Here is a 24,105-nt window from a genome sequence, read left to right on the forward strand (position 1 = left end):
AGATGTAAAAGAGAAGGTAATTATTATTTTACCTTCTCCAATTGTATTATTCACAACAGGAAGATTAACACTCATAGCCAATGACCACCAATTAAACACAGCTGGAATGGAAAATGAATCCTCACGAGATGGCACCCCACAGTAAGGGATGCTTCGGGCCTCTGGAACTTCATGGCTACTGCCAGGTCTAAGGGGAAGGGGCAGGGAAGATCTCGTTTCTCTGTTGCTTTACAGCAAAGTATTTCACTGTTTTTACACGATGCCCTCACGATTTGTAAATCGCATTGTTGTACACGGGGTGAAGGTCGCTGAACGCTAAATTACCCGATTTCCTGTTCCCTCAGGCTTCTCCTTCAGTCCTGCCGGGTCAGCACAAGCTTCACTCTGCCATTCTGACACTAAGCTGTGAAAAGAGAGCAGCCACCAGGAGGCGAAGTAATAGAGCCTCACTAATAGTCACACAGACTCATTAATAGTCATCCATGATTATCTTCAGCTATTTTAACAGGATTCAGAACGTCACAGAAACGTTGCATTAACAATATAATTCCCCCCTGCTTCACTGAAGCCTTCTCTTGCTGATTAAATTAGCAGATTAATTATAATTACCCTTAAATGCATTTGAGGTATTTTTATTCCACTAACCTATGTGAAACATGAAATGTTCTATGTTTTAAGCCTTTCTCATCCAAACTACTGCGTGTTTAAACATGGTGTGTACGGATCTAGAGTCTCTGGAGGAGCACAGGCTCTGGGGTGACCTTACTGCTCCTACAGGTGGGGTCGGCCTCTCCCCCAGGCCACCAGTGACAGGACAAGAGGCCATAGTTGTAAGCAAGAGAAGGTTTAGGTTGGACACTGGGAGGAATTTCTGCACAGAAAAGGTGATTCAGCCCCGGAATGGGCTGCCCGGGAGGCGGTGGAGTCACGGTCCCTCGAGGTGTTTCAGGGAAGCCACTCGGTTCCGCGGCTCTCGGTGCCGTGTCCGGCTGGCTCCGCGGTGCCGGGTCACAGCCTGGGCCCGGTGACCTCAGAGCTCTTTCCCAACAGAATTCATTCCGTGATTCCGTAACAAAGCTCTAATGTTACACTTCGGTCACTATTTTATTAACGCAATTCGTGCCGCTTCGTGACCGCTGCACGGAGCCCAGTTAACCACGGCCCCAGGACGAATGGCAGGCTTTGCACGCTACTCAAACGCTACACTTTTAAACGTTATTCTTTACAATGTTAACACACGCTCGCTGGGGCATGGAAGCAGCTGACGTTTAGGGTCCCTTCCAGCCTCAGGCTGCTCTAGAGCCCTGAGTCCCGCCGGCATAGCACAGCACAGCACAGCAGGACGCCCGAAGCGCAGCACCCGCTCCTTCAGCCCTTTATCCGCAGCGCGGTGCGCGGTGGGGCGCGGGCCGGGCCGGACGTGACGCAGGCGGGGGCGGCGCGGTGCGTGCCGGGAGCGCGGTGGGCGGCGGCGGGCGGGAGGCGGCGGCCGGAGGGGGCCGGGCCGCAGCGACGCGGTTCCTGTCGCCCACAGGGGCTCCCCTCCATGGCGGTTGCCGCGGGAGGCCGCAGATAACTGGCCGCGGCCCCTCTCCCCTTCCTCCCTCCTTCCCTCCCCCTCCCCGCCCGCCGCCATGCCCACCCGGGCCCCGCCGCCCCCCGCGCAGCCCGCAGGTAAGAGACGGCGGGGGGCGGCTCGTTCCCGCCGGGCCCGGCCGCCGAAGGGCGCCGGGGACCCCTGGGCGCTGCCCCCGGGGCGCGGCGGCGGCGGCCGGGGCCTGTCGGGCAGCGCCGTCCTTGCCGTGGGCCCGCGGGGGAGGGCGGCGGGCCCGGGCAGGGCAGGGCAGGGTAGGGGGAGCCCCGCCGCTCCCCGGGCTCGTCCCGCCGCAGCCGGAGCGGGGGCTCGGCTTTGTCCTGCGGCGGGGCCCGCGCTTTCCTGGGGTTCAGCTGGGAGAGGGCGCAGGGATGCGGTGCAAGAAGTTCGGCTGTCCTGTGTGTTTGGCTTTTCCTGACAAGCTTTCTCTTTCGGGGGGCGTAGAGTGTGTCTGTTGCTAAATGCATCTGGACATGACAGGCTGAACAAAGTTACGATAATTTAAGTACGGCGTTTTTCTTTTTGAGGAAGAGGTAATGTCATTCTGAAATGAGGCGAAATTGCTCAAATGCTGTTAGGTCCTGACACTTCGGTTTGCTATGAGAAGTGTCTGCTTGGTGAACCAAAATATAATTTTTTCTTTAGAGAAGACAGTGCCTTAAAAACAACGATTAAACTTTGGGATTCCTTCACAGTGTCAGTAAATTGGCCTCTTAATAGTGACAGCCCTTCCTTCCATCTTCAGCACAGAAATGGAAACCGGCAGTTTAATGCTCCTTAAGCAAACATCTGTTCATAAATGACTGGAGTGAGTAGAGAAGCATTGCTGACAGGAGCTGCACTGGGTTGGCTTTACAAGTTTTGTTTCCATGCATGGTTTAGAGCCCAACATGCTTCATTAGAATTCATTTTTCAGGTGTTGAGCCCATGGTAAAGTGAGTTTGATGGATGCTGCTTTTTAGCTGGATTGGTCCTCGGAGACTGAACAAAATTAAAAGTATTTCCTCCTTATTTTATTCTCTGGACATATGAACTAGACTTGGAAAGGCAATTAGCCTACTTTAAAAATAAAAATGGTCTGTTGTGTTGTCAGCACGGGCAGAGGGTTGCTCATGCAATGCACAGGTAGCAGTTTCTCCCCCTGAAGTTGGAGCTGTACCTGGAGGAATGTGACATTAACTGTGGGAGCCTGGGGAAGAGTTGGAGTACCTGTGGCTACTGAGGGCTTGTTTTGTTTATTTTAAACAGTCATGTCCGTAAGAATAAATAGCATGAATGTGAGAATGAGACTTAAAAATACGTAGAAAAGCTAATGGAGCTCTGGTGTTTTCATTCTGCACTGCTAGTTGCATAAAGTACACATTGTATGACCTTTTAAGGTCATGTGAAAGTATGACCTCTTGTTTTTATTTCCTTAATTTGTTTATAAGTAAGCAGTTGAAGGATCTCAGCCTCATTTGTTTTTTTAATGTACTTTGTTTTTGCTCAGATCATGTTTTTGTTTAGCAAAGGATTTAATAGGCTATAAAATCTGGAGTTCACACAGTGAATCATACTTGTGTCACATATTGCTGGTGATGAGGGCTCTGTGTGATCTCTACATTTCTGCTTAAAAACTCCACCAGCAGCTTACTGAGCTAACACAAGACTTTTATCACCCTTATTACCTAAAGTAAATTCTGAAACTTTCAGTACTTTCAAAAGACTTGTCTTTCACAGTGGAAATAATAGAGCACCTTAGATGGACCTCAGTCAGCTCTGCCTTTTCCTCTTGAAATATTCATTGAGCTGTCCTTGCAGGGCTGTGGTGGTATCAGTTGGAAATCCAGTGGTAAAGAAACTGATGCTCGATCGAGTTGTTTTCACTACACTCCGCAGCATAATTTTCTTGCAGATACCATTATCTCTCTCGACAGAACGTTCATTCCTCTCTGTGCTATTGTGCTGTTTGACAACTTAAACTGCTTCTTTGTGAACATTTCAGCGCAATGACATGCTCACCCTTTCATGGGGATTCAAAATACTTATAATTTTTCTGGATAGTTAGAGAAGTGCCTTAGATCCTACTCATTCCTAGGTGTTAGAAATTTTGTCTGTTAGATTTTCTGCTTTGTGCTAAAAAACCACACTGAGTAAGCTGCTGCTATGCACACACACACACAGAGAGAAAAAAAGCCTTGAAATGCCTTGTTTGAAAACTGACAGTCTCATTTTCTGTGGACTTTCTTTCATGCTAATATCTTTGGCAATTAAAGTTTTCAATTGCAAGGAATATTTCTGTATTGGTGCCACTTGCAAGGTGATCTAAGAAATCTGCTGTAAAGCAAGTAATTTGGGTTTTTCAAATCCAAGAGCCCTGTGTTGGGAGAACCACAGGGAAGGGCAAATCCTCTCTTCACGTTAGTGTGTTTGGAAGTAGGGTGAAGGAAACGTGACACCTCAAGTTCATATGTCTGTTGATAAGCGATGGAAAATAGATTTTATTCTTTGGAGTATTAGGTGTCCCTCCTGTATTGTGTTTTTAATATGAGGTAATGTCTGTAGGTGGGATAAATGGTGAATAAGTAAGCCTGCTCCCTGGAAAACAAGCAGTGAGTACATTTGCAGTAATGGGAACAGACCCATGGCTGTTTTCCTTGTGCCAGGCTGTGGGAGAAGCTGTCACAGCAGAGTGCAGCCCTGGGCAGCTCTGATCCACTCTGTGCTGCAGCCTGTGTGAAGTTTGAAGGGTTTGTGTGTGATGGAGATCACACTGCTCTGTGGGCAAGTCTCTGAGAACACTTGACCCTGGGTAATCTGGTTCTAATACTTTCTAATCTAGCATCTTTTTATCCTAATTTAGAACACATTCCCAGCTAGTATGTTTGAGGGTAACATCCAGAAATAGATTTCTCACTGAGTTAAGCACTGTTTTAAAATGAATTTAAGAAACCATAAGAATGAAAACATCTGAGTTATGTGTTACTTGTAGCCTCTGTCTTTACACATTGTGTGGCTGTGTGCTGTGTGTTGGACACAAATGCTGCATTCCACAGAGCCAGGCTGTAACCTGATTGACTGTCCCAGCCACTTGTGTTTGCCCATATGAATTGAAAATGTGCTTGTTCTTACAACATTTTCCCCACTTTCTGTTTACAGTTTATGCACAGCTGCAGCTGTTAAAGCATATCAGTAGACTTTGAGTTGAAACATTTTTTTACTTATAGTAACTTTGTGGACAACCTGGTCTTTTAGGTTTGGGGAGTAATGCTATTCTTGGTTAAAAAGAGTTTAATGAAACAACAGAACATTTAGATTCATATTTTCCAACAGCTTCTCTGATTCTGCAGCTAAGCCAAAATGAAACAGGAAGAAGTGAAGCAGCACAACTACTGATTATACATGTTTACTTCTTTATATAGTTTAACAACATTTAAAATGGAAGTGCTTATATCCAAGATCTGTTTAAATTTCACGTGTGCCACCTAACTTGGTCCTGCTGCATTGTCAGTGATGAGAGGAAGAGCAGCACTGTCAGAGAGGTTTGAATATGGAATAGGCTGGATTGTCTAGGGGTGCCTGGTGTTTAATGCCAGGCTGGGGAGCACAGGAGAACAGGAAGAATGAGCTGCCTGAGATTAGTGCCAGATTCTTGGTGAAGCTGTCCTGAGTTATGTTACTTTAATGTTCAGTATACGTACAACACTTTGTAATAGAAAGTGTCCAGAAAATTAAGTGTTTGAAACCACAGTAATGTACAGTGGAATGAATAATTGCAAATGGTTGGTAGCGAGAAATAAGGCTTAGATATGTTGGCTTTACTGGAACTGGAGAATATTGTTTTCCTCAACTCATGCATGTCCAAGAAAAGGTGCTCTGAAACTCCTGCTTGGGGTAATGGGCCTTCTGGCTGTAACAGCATTAAGTTCAAAATCGAAAACATTGATTTCTTGGAGGCTTTATGAAGTAAACATTTTCTTGCTCTATTTTGTTTGCTGGTAACTATTTCCAAAAATAAAAGTAAGCTTATTAAACCAATTTAAGAACATATTGACTTCAGCCTGGACAGACTCTCTCTAGAGTGGATTTGGGTTGCAGAAATGCTGTACTAACAGACAGGCTCTCCTCATTTACAACTACCATTCTAGAAATAGGTTCTCAGGTGCAGAAAGACTGGGAATCTGGTTTCCATTGTTCTTAAGCCAAAGAAAAGACAAAGAGATGATGGAAGAGGATAGCTTTTCCTACTGGAAGCCAACACTGTGCTGTAGTAAGAGGTCTAAATCTGGTCCTTACTGTGATATTTTTGGCATTTGCTAGAGGAATTCCCTTGCAGTAAGAGTTAAATGTCCTTGGAAAGATCAGATGCTAGCAGCTAATGACTTGAATCCATCTCCTTGCCATTGCAAGGCTTTTACTGTAAGGTATTTCAGTAACATTGTAATTTCTGTCATGGAGATCTTGATTGTGCCATTTGTGATTATTGTGTTTCCTGTGTGCTTTAAGGAGGTGGTTTGCTTAACTCAGCTTTTCTTCAGAATAATCCACAGCTGAGAGGTTATTCATTGCTTTCCTTCCTCTCAAGTTAAAGGAAACATTCTGCCTTACAAGGGGTTTCTTTTGAATTTCCATGCCTCAAGTGTTTCTTTAGAGATACTCCCTGAGACCTCCTGATTTTTGAGGTGTTATGTAAGAGCCAAACATGCTGTTTCAAGTCTTGCCTTGGAAGATACACAGAGAAGGAACTATTTATACCTGCTTTTGTGTAGTGTAATTGCATTGTTCCTATGCTGCCTAGTCTTTGTTAGGCTGTTGCTATTACTCTACAAAAAGGTATTGAACAAGGATGTGATCTGTGTGTGAGGAAAGCACATATTGTTCCCTATTTACTGCAAACAAATAAGCAGATAGCCTGGTTTTGTTGTAAATGTTTTGAAAACCTAGTTAGTGATCAGAAAAGGAGGATTTGCATTTTCTCTTTCCAGTTCCTTGCCTATCAAATTTTTTTTAGTATTACTGATTTGTTTTCTTTTAATGTTTCAAATTAACTTGAATTGCATTCTTAAATGCATGTGACTTGAGAAAAAAGGTTTGAACCTTGACTCTTAATTAATTAAGCAGCTTTTTTTTCCTTTAGAGTACAATGTCAATATGTTTTGTGATTGTATTGGTGAATTGCATTTACAGTATGTGAGTGTATTGGTGAATGGCATTTATAGTATGACTTACACAGTGGTCTCCTGTTTGTGGTACTGAAATTTTTTGAGAAATCCCTTGATGGTGAACTTTAGAATTTGAATATAAAGAAGCACATGGAAGCAAGAACTAGCATTTCCAGTGAATAAAAACCCAACAAGCAAACAGGTAAAAGAAAGAAATACAGAAAATGGCATCTGAGAGAGAATACATTTCTTTATTTTTCCTAGAAAACCTTGCTACAACCACATGCCATGAGCAATTGATAGAAATCTGTTTTCAGTCTAATCTCAAACTGTTGAGATCTGCAGAAGTTACTGGCATTTGTCAGCATAAACCTGTGTTTGTGACTAAAGAAATCCACTAAACATGAACTCTTTAGCTGTGTCAGATTCCTCACCTCGGGGTGTAAGGTCTGATGCCAGAAACCTGGGTTGTTACTTATTACAAATCACAGAAGTTAGGCGAGTTATGCTCTGTTACACAAGTAAAGGCTGTTATAATTGCCTTCAAATCACAATCCTTATGATATTGTGTACTGAAAAATTGGTGGTTTCTTTTAAGAAGTACATGTTTAAAGAATCTATAAGTGAACAGAGTTAACTTTGTACTAGACTTTTAAATTTGGTCACCAATTGGCTCAAAAACAAGATGATGAATAATCCATATCATCGGTCATAGAACTTGTTCAAATTCTACTTCGGGTTAAATCACATTGTAAACATCACTTGAAATACCAGGTTTACAGGATAAGGTAGCAGAATGTCTTGACCAAGGTATGTCTGAGCTGGGTAAAAGGACTACAAAAGATGAAGCCACAGTGCCAGCTGTATTTGAAATGCCAGACAAAGCAGGGATTAACTAAATGAAATAAGGAGCAAAGTGTTTGTTCTGTCAGACCTGTGGGTTTTCACCAAAGGTTTCAATGGACAAGAACTGATTTGGTTTCTAGCTGGCAGATAGAACACTCTTGGAAGTCATGAAAGAGGACCATAATGAAATTCTTTCTGAAGAAAAACTACATTAAGACTATAAAATACCCATGCTGTTTTATATTGTGAAGAGAATTGGGATTATGCCGAGTTTAAAAATTTATCGCTGATTAGTCAAGAGGAGGGGGAATACCATTATGACTTTTTTCCTTTTCTTACAGTTTGAGTTCTGTCAACAACAATTAAATTGTGTCATTTGTAACCTTACACTCATTTATAATGCAGATTCATACATTTTGGAGCTCTCAGTGTTTGGCTTTTAAAATACAGCAGTAGCATAACTGGAAATACCTGACATTTAAAAAATAATTATACAGAAGTCCATACAGTTGGTTAAGCAGTGGGTTCTTGTGGATTAAACTCATAGTAGGCTATCAAACTTGTGATCAAATTTTTAAGTGTACAGTTAATGTTCCTTGCAGATCCTGTTTTGGCAACTGGTACTGAAATGTAGCTGGAGCATTGTGCTGCTGGACTGCTGCTTTGTAAATGGTCCCTGTGTTGTTTTAAAAGTTCTTTGAAATGAAAAATTGAAGGAAGATTCTTCTGCTCTATGTCAGAAGTTACAGGAGAGAAAGTTTTTAAATAGACATCTTCCTACATGTTCAGTTGGGTTTTGGCTGTCTGCTTCAGCTCCCATGCAGTTATCTTTGTCCTGTGCTTATCCTTATTATTCTTGTCTCCCCTTTTTTATGTTAACTGGAAAGAAAAGGAGTCTTGTGGGTAAATTCCCTGTGGTTGTGATGCTTGCTCCTCTCACATTATTCAGTTTGTTTCCTGAAACTGCATATTTGGGTTATTTTAGATCATCCTTGCCTCCAAGGATGTTCTCAACTCTGTTGGGATTTATTTTTGGCTGAGGTTAAAATAGTCATACAGTAAATGGTCAACCAAAAAATGGGTAGGGTTGTTATGATGGAGTATATGAATTTTTCTTGGGATATCTTGCCAAAATGAGATCCACTAATGTAAGGTGGTGTAGTTAGTAACACAGACCTGAATGTGATATTTCAAATTACTCCAGTGAAAACCAACCTCTAAATCTGAAAAGACTTAAAACACATGGTTTTTGATGAACTATATGGACACATTTTTCTTTTAATGGGAAAGTTCAGAAGTTTAGAGTGAGTGAAGCTCTTCTCTCAAATACCTTGTTAAGCAGCTGGTGCTGAGTAAGCCTATGTGGGAGCTTGTTGACAACTTAGGCTTTATTCTAAACAAAATTCCTTTGCAGTTCTCTTCTGTTTGCGTGTTATGTTACAAATTACTTCATGCTTTCATCTGATAAGCATGGTGTACTTTTGTAACTGCAAACTACCCTTTCAAAAAGAAATTTTATGTTAGTCACCTCAAGAATGCCAGTTTCCTGGAATATATCAAGTGCTTGGTGTGTGCTTGAGAAGAACTGCAGAGCTCCATTTGTTGCTTTTTTACCCTTTGTGTGCTGCTCTTGAGGTGCTTTTACAAAGTTGTTTGCTAAAGGCACTGGATATAAGGATCATGTTTTATCTGTGTTGCAGAACTAGTGTTGTAAAGTCTGCACTTATTCTGGTGGTTAGAAGTTCAAATATTTGCCAATATGTGTAGGTTGTTTCCACTCTTTTTCTGTAGGTGAGGCTTAGTGTTATTACAGTTCATTCATGTCAAGTGTCATTTGAAATGGAGAGAGATTGGTGTGAGCTCTTCTTTGAAGGGTTTTAAGGTATGGACTAGTTCAGTGATGTGTACAACTGTGAATTTATACATACTAGTAGTTATTGTTTCATTAATTGCACACAGCATTGAAAAAGTCAAGATCATTCTTTAGGAAAGAAAATTTTCCATCCATATCTGGCTTGTTCCTGCAATGGTTTGCAATGTTAAGACAGAGAAAGTCCTTAATCTGTTTCTATCTAGGCCATGGGAATACTATTTTTTTCTTTTCCCCCTGTGGTTTAGTGATTTGTGGTTAAATATTTTATGAATAATCGTGCTCAGCTCTCTTTTTGAGAATGAGTTTTGATGAAGTGTGTTTGGCTCTAGGCTTTACTGGTGGCATCATGATGGCATTTCTCAGCTGGTTCCTAGGACAGAAGCAGGCTGGTGGCAGCAGAGATGGAGGCAGTGTGTTGGCTTGTGGGTGGGAAATCCAGAGAACAGGGCAACCAAAGGGAAGCCCATGGTTTGGTAGAAAGAGAGCAGGGCAGCAGGTCATAGCTAGTGGTTCTAACAGCAGTTCCTTCCTCCACTCCTTCATTTCAGAGCTTATGGAAGCACTTTTTAAAGTCTTTGACAGTGATGAAGGTCCCTTATGTGTATGGCTGTTGTGGCATTGCCCAATGCAGTGGCTTAATGCCTGTCACACACCTGAGCACACAAGGAGTGTGGCAAATCATGGACCAGGGTCACTGGCACTTTTGTGAACTGCTGGTGATGGGAGGTAGAGAACTGATGGGTTTAAACTGAATTTAGTTGTGCCAGTGTATTGCACAACAGCTCAAGATGATAATTTCAGCACTGTCTGCTGACAATTTGATCATGTCACAGTTTAGAAGAGACTTGAACTGTCCCAATAGATTCTTTGTGACCTGTAAAACACATGGGTTTGGGGAGTGTTTCTTTCTGATATATAATACAGATATTGACCTATATACACACTTTAAAAATGAGGCATGAAACTGTAAAAATGAAATATATAAGAAAATGAAAGCTAGCCCTGTTCTAACATAGCTCTGTTTTCCCCTCACACAGAAATACATTAATGTTGAAGCAGAACCAAACAATGGAACCAGACATTATTCGAATGTACTCCTCATCCCCTCCACCACTTGACAATGGAGCTGATGATGATGATGAAGATGAGTTTGGAGGATTTTCTGGTGTGAGCACTGCTGGTGTAGCTTTTGCTGATTTTGATACAGCAGACTACAGTCATCCAAAGGAAGAGTTTATACCCACAAATCATTTCATCCCACTCCATGATTATTCTGACAATGTAGCTAGCATTGCAACTTTCACATCTGTTAAAAATGGTAAAGATAAAGACTGCATTGCAGAGCTTCCTACTCATCCTAAGGAGCTTTCTGATATGTCAGCTACTAGTACTATCAAAGAAAAATCTAAGTTTAGAACTTCAGGTACCGCTTTAGAAGATGTAAACAGAAGGGGGGAACAAAGAGACAACACTGGAAAATCAGAGGGTTTTTCTTCTCATGTGGTTAGAACTGGTGTAACAGTTGAGAGGCAGGATGAGCAAATAGATGCTTGTAATGGTGAGAAACTTCCGTGTCTAGAGATTCTAACAAACGGATTTGCAGCATCAGACCCTGTAAATCCTCAGGGAACAGAAGATCTAGACAGTATTGGTGACTCAAAGGGACTGAAAACTGTTAGCACCCATAGTACTGAGCAAAATTTGAACTCAATGCCTAGCTCAGGTGAAGATGTTGCAGATTTTGCTACCTTCTCAAACAAAACCCCAATCCATTTAGAGGGAGCAGAGCCTACAATATGCAGTGTTCTTAATGAAAGAGACTCAGTGAGCATTCAGGAGAACAACAGAATAAACAGAGTAACTCATAGTGAAGAAGAGCTTTGCATTTCAGAAATTAGTTGTGAACAGGGTCCCTCAGCACTGGAATTTGCAATTTCTAGTACGTCTCAAACAACTGGAAGTTCAATATGCACTACAGAGAACGGAGAGCACAGTGGGAGGAGAAGACAACATCACATAGAGAATGGCAAAGATTTTAGTAGGTCTGAGGATTCTTCAAAAGCAGCAGACATCCAGGCTGATAAGATCCAAAGCCTCAGCTGTGATCCTGCAGGAGACAAACTGGGTGGTGATGAAGATCTCAAGAATGGTGGAAGTAGCACTGAAGTTGTAGTTTGCAGTGACAAACATGATGATGTGTTTGGTGACTTTGGTTCAGTCAGCAGTGCATCTCCCACCTTCAGGAATGCCGAAGGCTCAGTAAACGCTCTCGATTCAGAAGGAACTCCTGAGCAGCCCGCACACGCCAGCGAACCCGACGAGGAGTTTGGTGAATTCAGGGACACGAGTACTGTGTGTCAGCAGCCAGCAGGTTTGGACCAAGCTGAACTAAATCAGGCTGCTGGCACTTTAGAATGTGATACTACCAGTAAAACTTCTGGGGTAGACTTCCAGCATACTACTGAGGTAGAAAGTGGTGACAATACTGAATTTGGAGACTTTGATTCGGTGCCAAAACCTCAAGATGAGAGTGTTGCTTTCCAGGACTCGGATGACTTTGCGGACTTCAGTTCAGCAGGTTGTGACCAGGCCACAGACTGGAATGCTTTTGAAGATGAACAAAAAGACAGCTGTTCTTGGGCTGCCTTTGGAGACGAGCAGGCTGGTGAATCTCATCACAGAAAAGAGACGTGGCAGTCACATAGGACAGATGTGTCTACCAGGAGCGATGGCCCCGTGTTCCACAAGACTGACAGTGCTGCTCTAGCATCTTTCCAAGGGACTATCAGTAAGCAAGAGCTATCACCTTCAGTTCAGGTAAGAGTTTGCTTTGTTTTCCTCAGTCTTGTTCTGCTCTTGTGCATACAGTTCTTCCTGGTTCCTGCTTCTGCGTACAACAAATATTTGAATAGTCCTTGTTTGCCTTTCAGGAGAGATTTAATGTGCTCTGTGAGGCGGGCTGGCATGAAACATTATGCTGTGTTTGGATCTTGCAGATCTTTGCAGCACTGTTACTTCCCACAGACAAATGAGCAGGGTGTGCTGGAACTTGTAGGAATGTGTTTTGATGATTACATGTGATCATTTACATAAATTGATCAAAGGAGTAAGCCAACCTGAACATTTCAGAGCCTGTGATAGTTTTTCCTTTTGCTTCATTGTTTACTGCCTTTTGGAGAGGCACTGTGTTGCCTTTTTGTAAAATAGTGGTGTGACCAGAAGCTGGGATTACTGGTTCCCAAAATTTTCCATCACCATTCTCTATCAATGTTTTCAAAACCTGATTAAAAGTGATGATCTGATTTGTAAGTAGTTGTACTAATTCACTTAGAGCAGACAGCATGATAAAACACAAGCTGTGGAATTCTGTCTTGGGTATTCAAACTCCTGGGAAGTTAACTCTTTAAAAGTTCTTTAAAAATAAGTCTCTGTTAGGTATTAATTGTGGGGAGCTGCACATTCTAGCAACATCACAGAGGACTGGTGATTTGTTAAAGCTGCTGCTATTTCTAATTAGAAGTTTCCAGGAGAGAGAAGTAAATAGGTTTATTTCTACCACTTCTCCTATGTTTTCTGCTTTCGTTGCTAAATATTCATTAATTCCTAATTAGTTACTTCCTAAACCTTTTTGACAGTCATTTTGAGATCTGTGGCTATTCCTACAAAGACTTTTTTTGTTAAGCATTTAATAATACTTTTACAAAATCCAGAACAAGAATTTCAGTTTAGAATTTTCTTCAAAGCTTCTTTTTATTCATGTCATTCCATGTGAGTAGTTTAGAGTTTGCCCTGTCCTTTTGAAGCATGCAGCAGCACCAGCAGTAAAGGATGTTAGTGGGAATATGTGCCTGAAAGGTTTGGGTCTTCTCTGGCAATAAAAGGAAATGAGGTAAGTCCTTTCTTTCAGGGCCTTGCTCAGTGACAGCCCTGCCTCTTCCCATTTCCTACCAGTGACAGGTGAAATGGCTTTTCAGGAGGTTGTGCCAGCTGGAGCTCTGCCAGCGTCAGCAAATGGAATGGAGCTTTTGGGACTTAGCACTGATTTCTTGTCACGTTAAAAGCTGCGAGCCTCATGCCTTGCTCTTCCTGCCTGCTGTTCCGTGCAGTGACTAACACTCCAAACCTCAAAGAGATTTCACAAGCCAAAGAAAAGGCTCCTGAGCAAACCTGCAGGCTGATTTTTGTGTCTGTGTCAGACCTTGCTGTATCACCTGAATGTGTTGGTCCATTTCTTAAGCTGAAAGCACAAATCTATTGCTACCTATTCACCCATAACATTTGAGAATACTAAGATTATTGCAATTAATCTCAGTTGTTTCTCTTGCCACTTAAAAGACTGTCCAGAATCTGAGAAAGAAATGGGGTGGGAAGATGATTCTAGTAAATCATCCCTTTTTTCTTGTAATTAATTAATATTAAGGGATAGCCTAAAGGTTTCAAATATTTATTTTCACTTAAAGTTTTCTGTGATTTTATGATAGATTTTCAATAGAAAACACTTCTGAATGTAGATATTATATAAACAGAACCCTCAGAGCCTCTGTAATTAAGTTTTCCCTCCCCAAGCCTGCCTTAACAAAAGTCAAGTAAATTGGAAGTTCCTTACTTAAAGTCTACCATGAAGTCTAATTGTAAAGCAGATTTTAAGACTTCAAGACTTTTTTCATTCCTTCTCTTTATGCTGCAGTCAGTTGTGACTGTTTGGATCTGAAGTGATGTTCTCCTTCCTCTGCCAGTGAGGAAGTACAGCTGAGAGAATGTTTTACACAAATAAACTGGAGAGGAAGTTGAGCTGGACGTGTTTTCTCTGTTGCAATAGTTTCCTTAGCCTTGCAATGTCAATTGCTACATTTTTTTTCAGTTAACTCTTAAAGTAGTAGTTACTTTGTAAGTGCTTGAAGTTTCGGAGGGATCCACTAAAACTTTTTTTTAATTAAACAATCCTTGTTTTAAAATTAAATAGTTATTCTGTTTATAATCCATTGAGCCACAGTTTGCTAAATTGCTGCTAGAAACAGAGGTTAACTAATGAGTCAGCATGAGCCAGCAGACAGCCCTGGTACTCTGAGTGCAGAAGCTTAGTAAAATTAAACTCAGATTTTGATCAGCTTCCTTGCTGTCTTTTAAGAGGTTGTCACTGAGTCAAATCACAAAATATGGCATTTTAAAGTAGTTGCCAATCTTCTGTTTGGCAGGTATTAAACTTGGTTCTGCAGCTGTTTGATGCAAAAGCAGAAATACTGGCAGGCAAGATAAATCTGGTGAGAGGGAAGAAAAAGTTTGTTATTACCCAACCTAAAGAGGGGTAGGGAGGAGGGGATTACCTGCATCAATGTGTTGCTGGCAGATCTAAAAAGCATTTGCTGTAGCAACCCAAAGGGAGCAGGCTGTGTACAAACAGTGCATGTGTTAGACACTTGAGATAGATGGGAAAATTGAGATCTCAGCTTAGGCTAAAGGTGAGCTGGGATCGTTTACAAGATACTGAATACACTTGATCAGTGATGGTGAGGCTGGGAGAGGCACTGTAATGTGGTGATGAAAGAATCCTGAATGGTTTATAAACAGAATGATCCTAATGGAATTCTTTGCAAAAGCAGAAAATTGAAAAGGCTACTTAGCCAGCAGCAATGCTGTTTAAATGTGGAAATAATGTATACAGCAATTTTCATCCATCAGAATGCAGCATGAAAGCAAAGTTATTTATCAGTAGCTCAAGTTTCCATTGAAAAGGTCTCTGTGTATTTTCCTTTGTTTCTTAGTTTGTAGATTCTGAATGTGGAGATGGCAGTAAAATATTGTGCTTTCTGAATGCAGTCTTGATTGCACGATGTATGTATGATGGGCAAACTGTTTAAAGACTGTGGATTTGGTATAATCTTTAATTAAAAATAGGCTTTGCTTCAATTCAACTACTTAATCCAGTTTTTATTAGAAAATATACAATATAAAGGATGAAACTAAGAGGTGGGAAGTTCACAAAAATTCCCTTATATAGTCACATGTAGTGGCAAAAAGATCATGGTCTTTTCTTCTTTGCCTTTGGTCTCAGGCTCTCTGAATTCTGCTCACAATTTGCAGTGCAGGATTTGTAACATGCTGACCTGTTCTGTTCAGTGGTTCTGTGTGGAGGGGAGAGGAGGAAGGGCATGGTGTGCACACAAACTACCATCTGAACCCATATTAATGCTGCATATACCTTAATCCATTTAGTTTGTCTGCAGCTGAAAAGATCTAATGCCTGGTTTCAGAATGGCTGCACTCTGCATTAGGGATGTGCCTTTGTGTTCAGTAACAGATTCAGGATGTAGTTGTGGCTGAAATGGTTGATCCAATAAGTCTTGAGCAAATCTGCACAAGCATTAGTCCTTTCTATGAAATCTCATTGCACACTACCAGGTTTTGTTTATGATGAATATAAGGCTTGTAGGGCAGCTTTTTCCATGAGATAATGCTGAGCATTAGTCAGCTGAGGGGGTTACTCTGCTGCATTAAGAATATATATGTATATATATATAGGATTCAGCAGTGAGGCACAAGAGCAGTAATAATCCATGGTAATCATGTGGGTGGGGAATATGGCTGTGCCTGCCTGTGTGCAAGGAGCATGGGCACCTCCAGAGCAATAGGAGCTAAAGAAGGGCTTGGTTGGAAGGCCAGATCTTACCTGAGACTTAACAAATCCTGGCAAGGGGTGAAGGAAAAGGTGAACAGTCCTCCAAGTGGATTTTAAGGTTCTCCACTTATTAGAGAGCCTGTGCAGGCTCTGCCTCTTTGGATTAATCAGTGTGGGCGAGGCACAGTTACTGAGCCATGAATAGGCACCCAGACAAAGAAAGCCCTGGATCACTGTCATTTGGACTGTACTCTGTCTTGGGCAATGAGCATCCTTTTGGAGAAAAGTAATTATGACCATAAAGACTTCAGCCCCTCAGTTCAGTAAGGTAAATTAAAATAGCACTGACTACTTAGGTAAACATACCCTTTTGGAAAGGTTTGGGGGTTTTAAGTCCACAGCACAGTTCTGAAGTATTTGCAGCTGTATAACAGTAAAAATCACACTATTAAAAGTAGCCAGTAATTGCTGGTTTTCAGAACAGACTGGCTGAGGGGAATCTTGCAAAAGAAAATAGTTTGAGAGAGGGTTGTTTTAACATTACTATTTATGGACAAAATTATTTTCCATTTTGTACACACAAGTATCATCTGCTGTACTTCCTCTCGCAGTCTGACTGAAAAGTTAGTATAACACCAGTAGGTAACAACAACGTGACAAACTGGAATGGTCACTGAGTTTTATGTGCTCACAATAATAACTGTTAAACTGGACTTTGCTTGCATGGAAGATGCAATATTTGATGCATTCTTCAGCTGAGGGAGAATAAATGGTGAAGCTTCCAGCAGGAAGGAGAGAGACAGCTTCATATTTCTAGCCTGAACTTCCCTGCAGTTTCTAACACTCAGATCAAGCAGTAAATAGAGCAGAGAAGTCTTAACTTTTTTTTCCCCTTAAGCCACTACATTTTCAGATTTGCTTTGCAGCTGAGCTCAAAACTTTTATATTTACGCTTTTAAAATGGGTTTGGGATATTTAGGACTAACATTGCCTTCTTTAATTCTTTAAATTATTGTTTAAAAAAAATCTTGAATCCTCATTTTATGTTGATGAAGGTTTTTTTAGCTCTTGTGGCATCCTCTTTCTGATTTGCAAATCTCAGTTTAGGAATAGTGTTTCCATTGTAAATTTCCCGTGTAAATAAAAACACCTATTTCAATTCAGTTTTTTACATCTAGGAAATTTATGGCACTACCTTATACTAACCAGCTTTTAAAGTAGGGATGAAGACAAGCCATCACATTTGAAACATGAGGAGTTAAACCAGTTTTCTTTGTAAGCTTTGCTTCACTTTACTCAGGAGTTTTTCTGCCTGCAGCTGTTCTCCTGTTGCTTCTGAGGAGGTGTTGCCTCCTCAAAGAAAGAAATTGTTGCTGTGTGAAAAGGAAATGGGTTCATAGTTTAAACAGTCCATAAACTGTTTCAAAGAAAAAAACATCCCCATTCAATTGAGAACTTAGGGATTTGTTCATTTGCTTGTGGGGTTTTAGTTAACCATTTAGCTTTGTTTAATGTTTGAGTCCAGAACATTTTGAGGAAGTTGATTGGTGTGTTCCCCATGGGGAGTTACATCCATTGAAATTGGTTCTTCAGCTCCCTTGTGTCCTATATGGTCATGAAGTTTAGCTCTTACAAAATCCCCAAACCCACCCCCCCAGAATACTCCAAGAACATCAATAAAACTGTCCAAACAAAAACCCCAAATACACCCAGCCCATGCACACACATGGTCAAGGTAGAAGAGTAAATGGCTACTTAGCTTTTAACAGGCAAATGTGTTGCTGAAAAATGTGGTTTAGTTGTTAAAAAACCCAGCAAAGGGAGCTTCTTATTTAACCTTTATTTTATTAAAATAGTCATAAAAAGCTGTGCTAGGCACTCTGCAGAACAGTGAGTTCATGATTTAAGTTAAATAAAATCTCAGTGGTTAATAATTTTCTTTTCTTGGTCCCTGAGCTTTGTTCTGTCATTTTTTGAGAGCTTTCATTCAGCTTCTGAGTTCCAACCAGAAGCCAGTCATGTCCATATGGACTTTATTCCTTTCCTACTTTATATGTTTAGCATTTTTGATCTTTCATAGGCTCATTTCCATCTCCTTTAATATCTTTTCTCTTTTATTACTTTTCACAAAAGCTTGAATATCTAAACATGCTCAACAATTTAACTATTACACTGGTTTTATTTATTCTTAGATCTTCCAGTGTTGTGTTTGGTAGAGGCAAAGAGCCTGGAGTTTGTGGTGCTTCCTCTGTGGCCTCTTTTCTTGGCAGCAGGATGAGGAGGGTTGAAGGCATGCCTCTGTGTTTGACTCTCCCCTTCTTAAAGCACCTCTGGAGGCTGCCAGAGCAGAGAGGCTGTGGGATATCAGAGATTTCCTAAGGGAAGATAAGGGCTTGTGTTAAAAATGGGGCTGTGCCCTCCAGTGGAAAGGGGAGAGGGTGGAAGGACAAAGTGCCGCTCCACTCTTTGAAAGGGAGCTCACCTGGGTGAGTTCTTGTGTCTGCTCCACAGCTTAGATGGGACCAGAACCATGGAAAGAAAGAAGCAAGACTGGCTTTTTTGCACTCTTGCACACAGAGTTCCCCTAAACGTTACCCACAGAAGCCTTACAGCAGTTACCTGGTGAAAACTGCCATTTGTGTCCGCTGTTTCTGTAGTGGGGCTCAAGTGTGTTGTTTTTATGGCAAATTTTATTAGCTCCCCTTTTGATAGCTCTGAAGAAAGGCAGTGCCCTGTCACTGTTGGGTTCATGTGGGGGCACCTGGGGAGGATTTGGTGTGCTGGGTGGTCAATGAAGAATTGCTGTGTTGAAGGAGTTCTTGGATTCTGTGACCTTGTGGTGGAGAAGAAGAAAAAACAAATTGTGTAAACCAAGTGCTTTGGGCTTTCAGCTCTGAGGGATGGATCTTGACCCCTGTTTAATTGCCACAGAGATAAATTCTAATCTTGTGGTTATGCTTATTTTTAAAAAGCATCTCTGATACTTTCTTTGGTTCTGGTGGTGATTACCACGTCTTAAGTGTCTGCTAAAATGCATTTACAAAAACTATGAGTCTTTAAATTTATTAATAAATAAATTTACTTATCTATTTATCAGCTGTTTGGAGAATCACAGCTAATGTTTAATGGCAGCTGTAGCCTTTTCACATCTTCTGTAAATGCCTTCAAGAATTATTCTTCTTGAATGGCCATGGAGAACAATCATGTATCAATACTTTTGGTGACATGAGAAGTGGATAAAAATTATTGGTTTCTGCCTGTTTTTTTCCAGAAAGACAGATGTGACATTACTTCTGGTCATGCACAGTATTTTCTTGCAGTCTGATTTATGCAACAATAGATTCGAGTTTGTAGGAGGTGGACATTTACACCAGCTTTAAAATCTTGGTGATGCCCTTAATACCTGGAAGCTGTGACCACAGGATTTCATCACCAAAACAAGTTCAGTTGCTTTGTAATTTCATTACAAAACCGAGTCCAGCTGCTTGCCACTGTGTGGAGATGTGTGTTTGTGCACTCATCCCTTTGTCCATTTGCACATACAGAATTAATTATTCTGCTTTGCTATGGAAACCATTCTTTGTCATATAGAAATAAGGGCTAAGCATCGCTGGGAATTTAGAAAAGATGACAGGAAGTGTAAAGAATGCTATAGTTAAACTGTTCCTGAAATTTTGGCACAGTTCTTAAACTCAAATTTGAAATGTGACACTGATTGAGATTCTGCTTGGTTCTTAGAGATGTTCTGTTAGTTCTTTCATTACCTAAGCAAGCATATTTTTAGTCACTAGCATGTTCTCAAATGTTGATCCTTTTCAAGAAATGTGATGCCTTGCTGTCTCTGTGATCCAATGCCATTCATCTGCCTCTTGCTTTTCCCTGGGGATTTGTACTCTTGCTTTATTACAGAAATGAAGTAAACATCACCTGTTAATGCAAGATAAGGGGAAGTGATATATTGTAGGCAAAGTTAAGGTTTAAAATTGAAGCAGAGTATGCTTTAGTGTGTTAAAGCATTAAGCTAGAATCTGGAATAGTGTTTAGTTTTACTTCCTAAAAATGTAAGCTGTTGTCTTAGTTCTGGTTAACAAACAGGAAACAGCCTACAAGTATTGCAACTTTGTGTATGGCCAGAATGACTGAGCATTGAGAGATGATTAAAAGAAGAAATATTTACTGTAGAACATGGCTCATTATGGTCAGAATTTACCAGAGAGGCAATGAAGAAGAAAAGAAAAGGAAAAAAAAAAGCGGGGGGAGGGGGTTGAGTCAGGTATGCTCTGAGTTTAGATCTTTGCACATTTTTACATTATGGTTTGCAAGTGTACCTGGTGGCTGTCCCTCTCAGGCATTTCTTTCCCAGGCAGTAAAAACTGAAGAGCTGATGCTCTAAGCCAGTTCATTTTCCTGTTTTTTGCAGTTAGAGGCTGAACAGACAGAATAGTCTGGACAGACTCCATCCCAGTTCCTGACTCATCCTCCCAACTCCAACACAGAATCCAGATATTCTGATAACATGTTTACCTCTGTTATGTTTGCTGATGTACATGGTCAGTGAGTTGCTTACCTGAGATGAGAGACAAGGCAAATTTTCAGCTAAAAGTTCAAATAAGAAATGTTGCAGAGAATTATTGGAATTGTGAAGCAGATACTTTGCTGCATGAAGGTTTGTCCCGGTTGTATCGATTGGCCTAACTAAAATAGGTAACTTCCTCCTACAGCCTTGCTTTTTTGAACTTTAAATCATCTCAGTTGTAACAAAAACCCTCTGTTTTGAGGCCTATGTGTAAATTGAACATTGTTGCTGGAATATGCTGCATCTCCACAGGAGGGCTCTGCTGGCACAGCTAAAACAGCACATGCTGTGGGATGCTCCTGGGATTTCCGCCTACTCTGTTTCTTTTCCATTTCCCCAGTAGAAAAGCAGGTGCTGGAGCTGCTGGATGCTGCCCTGTGTGTGTTGCAGCAGGGCACTGGGAAAGTGGTTGTTGAGGAACACTAAACTAGAAAGATGGAAACACTCCACTGAATGCCAGGCTTGTGTCTCCTTTCCTTAGCAAGAAAAGAGATTCATGTGTTTCTGGCAAAAATGAGTACATTAAAAAAGGCTTTATTTTCATTTTTACAAGCATATCTTGCAAAAAATACTATTGAAATTGATATTTTACTAAATATTAAAAGCTTGTTGTTTACCTGTTTTTAATGGGTTGAAAAAAAAATTCCATATCATTAGTACATCTGATGTCCAAGACCAGTTAACAGAGGTACAAGAAGCTGAAATCCTGTCTATATGGACATACTAAAGAGAAAAGAGAAATGTAAGGGAAGAACTTGAAAAGAAGAAAGCATCCTATGCTTGTCAGAAAAAACAGAGGGATTTTTTTGGTTTTGTGAGGGCAGGAGGTTGTTTGACTTTTGTTTTGTTTTTCATGTTAGATCCATCTGCCAAGGCCCAGTGCATGCTTTGGAGTTAAAATGTCTGGAAACCATTATTTCCAATATATGCTGTTTATATTGCTGAGACATTGTCCTTATATAGCCTAAATCTTGTTGTGTGCACTTTCTGGTAATTTCTACCAGAGTGACTTCGGACACTTCTGTTAAAACTCACTTTGCAGAGGGCAAACAGTAAATGTACAGGATCCTAGCCTGTATTTGGTGTTTAAAGAGTCTTGTGGTCCTCTGGCAGTTAATATTTTGTGGTAAGTGAAATCTTGTGTTAGCTATAAGTTGTTTTCCATCTTGCTGTAATATTGGACTTATCTTTGTAACAGTTAGCAAAACTTGACATAAATATTTTCTCTTTGGTATAGACAACATTGCTAAGTCGTCTGGAACGAATATTTGAAGTCTGTTTTCCTTCCATTCCTGTTGCTGAAATTGAAGAAGAAATAAGTTCCTTGAATCATTTGCTGGAAGCAGGTGAAAAGCAGATAACAACTGAGGAGACCTTAGGAAGTACTGGGTAAGAAACCACAGTGCAACAAATATAAGATGAACTTGAAACACATATGGCAGTAATTTAAAATGAGGTGTTTGCTTCAAGTATTTTGAGAAGCCATCGAGTGAAAATCAGCTCTCTCTCAGAATTCTTGTTTTCAGTGACTACATACACCAGGAGTACTTCACTTAGCAACTCAGCCGCCTATCATCTTCTTTTCAATTATGTCTCTGAATTAACCAAATATGTCTTATTAGTTACACTTGCTATAAATTACTGTATTTATTCATGTAATGATGAAGTCTTAGCAGGCTTTGTCCTGCCTGCCATGGACATCATTTTCCAGTAAGAAGTCTGAACTATAATTGCTCTGAGAACACTGCAGTTTTAGTTCCCCTGGGTATTGTGCTTGGGCATAAATTTAATTGGAATGTATAATAAGTCACTTGCATTAAAAAACAGAATAAGTATTGGAGGCTGCTAAGCTGTATTTCTGAATGATGACTTGATTTATGATGGGTTGTGCAGGGAACTGATGGACGTGTGGACAGAGCTGCAGGACATCCACGATGCATATGGACTGAGATACCAGTGGGGTGGCTCCCACAGCAACAAAAAGCTTCTGTGCTCCCTGGGAATTGACACAAGAAATATTGTGAGTCTGCCAGCAAAACTGCCTTTTTAAATAAGGAAGCTGCTTTATATGTAGAATCAGGTGGAGGTGTTCTGTGTGAATGCCTTCTCCTAATTGTCTAGTTGCACAGGACATGGGTGTTCATGACAGACCACCTGGCAACCTTTTACAAGCCCTATTAATGTCAAAAGTTGCAAAAATTAGTTTTTAACCATTGTGTTATAATTAACATAGCATTTATTCTGTGATACTAATCTTATTCAAGTTATGTAGCATTGAAAAACATTTCCATCACTGACATAGAAGAAACTCTTAAGTAAATTCTTTGTTGTTTTATCAGCTCTTTACAGGCAACAAGAAGCAGCCTGTTATAGTACCCATGTATGCAGCAGGACTGGTAAGCTTTTTTTAGTATTATTTTTTGTTATAATTCCAGCAACATCATATAATGAGGTATATTAAATGACATTAAACACCAAGTGTGCTGAAAGATATTTTTGTGAGTACAGTTATGGCTTAGGCATCAGTAGAAATGCTAGAAAAGAATTACCAAATAAATAATTTTCATTATGTGTGCAAGCAGATACTTGATTTTAAGGGAAAGAAGTATTTGGTAAAAACAAGGAGAAGATAAGGGTTGTGATTTTTGCTGATCTGAGCAGAATATTTTCATATGATCATCCACAAATGAAGCAGTAAAAAATTAGTTTTCTTTGGTTTATATTAGACTGATTTAATTATGTAGGTTAATTTTATAGAGTGACTTCTACAGTTTTCTGATGCATCAAGGTCAGCTTGTGTGCTTCTTTGCATGTTAACATGGTATTCTGATACAGGTAGTTAAAACAACTCTGAAATATTGCTTTTTTCTTCCTGTTTGTGAGCAGGACTATGTTTGCAACACATGCAGTTATTTTTTGCAGCAGATTGTTGTTGCTGATAATTGTCTCCTAAATTTTTTTAATATTTTTGCACACAATAAGCTGGATAGCAGCAGGAGTAGGAGTAAAGTGGCTTGTTGCTTTCTGTTTCCACATTGCTTTCTGTGTTTCTCTGGTGTCCAAAAGAAATTATTGAACTAGTGGGTAAATTCAAAGCTGCCCTAATAAAGTGTAGAAACATTTGTGAGACAGTTGATCTTGGCAAGTGACTTTCTGAAAATTGTTTAAAATGCTGTAGTTGCAAATCCCATGCTTTTGTTTGGGGGTTTCTCATTTTTCTCAGGTGGTTGGCATGTCTCAGTGCAAACTTTGGGCTTTCTGTAGATCTTCTCTCCCTATATTTTTTTCAAGATCGGATTTCAGACATTTTTCATAATACTATCTATATTTTAAATGTTTACTTAAAATTAAAATATGAGTTTATTTTCTTAATGCTTCTTAATGCATTTATTGCCATCTCAGTAATTATCATTCTTGGCATCATTCTGAAAACTGATAATTTGGTTTGTTTCTTTTGGA

At 40.5% G+C, this 24,105-nt stretch overlaps 1 protein-coding gene across 3 annotated transcripts in view; it reads left to right on the forward strand.

Moving 5' to 3' along the window:
* The first annotated feature begins 1,444 nt into the window (after positions 1-1,444).
* AFTPH (aftiphilin) overlaps positions 1,445-24,105 on the forward strand; it is a 42,316-nt gene continuing 19,655 nt past the window's right edge. For all 3 annotated transcript variants that reach the window (XR_012579439.1, XM_005489383.4, XM_005489384.4), the window contains exons 1-5: positions 1,445-1,674; positions 10,492-12,271; positions 21,884-22,035; positions 22,540-22,666; positions 22,986-23,042. Coding sequence is in view for 2 of the 3 variants with exons in the window: in XM_005489383.4 (XP_005489440.1) it covers positions 10,502-12,271; positions 21,884-22,035; positions 22,540-22,666; positions 22,986-23,042 (2,106 nt within the window). In the remaining variant the exon portion in view is untranslated. The remainder of the gene's footprint in view (positions 1,675-10,491; positions 12,272-21,883; positions 22,036-22,539; positions 22,667-22,985; positions 23,043-24,105) is intronic.

Source organism: Zonotrichia albicollis, chromosome 3 (genome assembly GCF_047830755.1).
Source record: "Zonotrichia albicollis isolate bZonAlb1 chromosome 3, bZonAlb1.hap1, whole genome shotgun sequence".
NCBI lineage: Eukaryota > Metazoa > Chordata > Aves > Passeriformes > Passerellidae > Zonotrichia > Zonotrichia albicollis.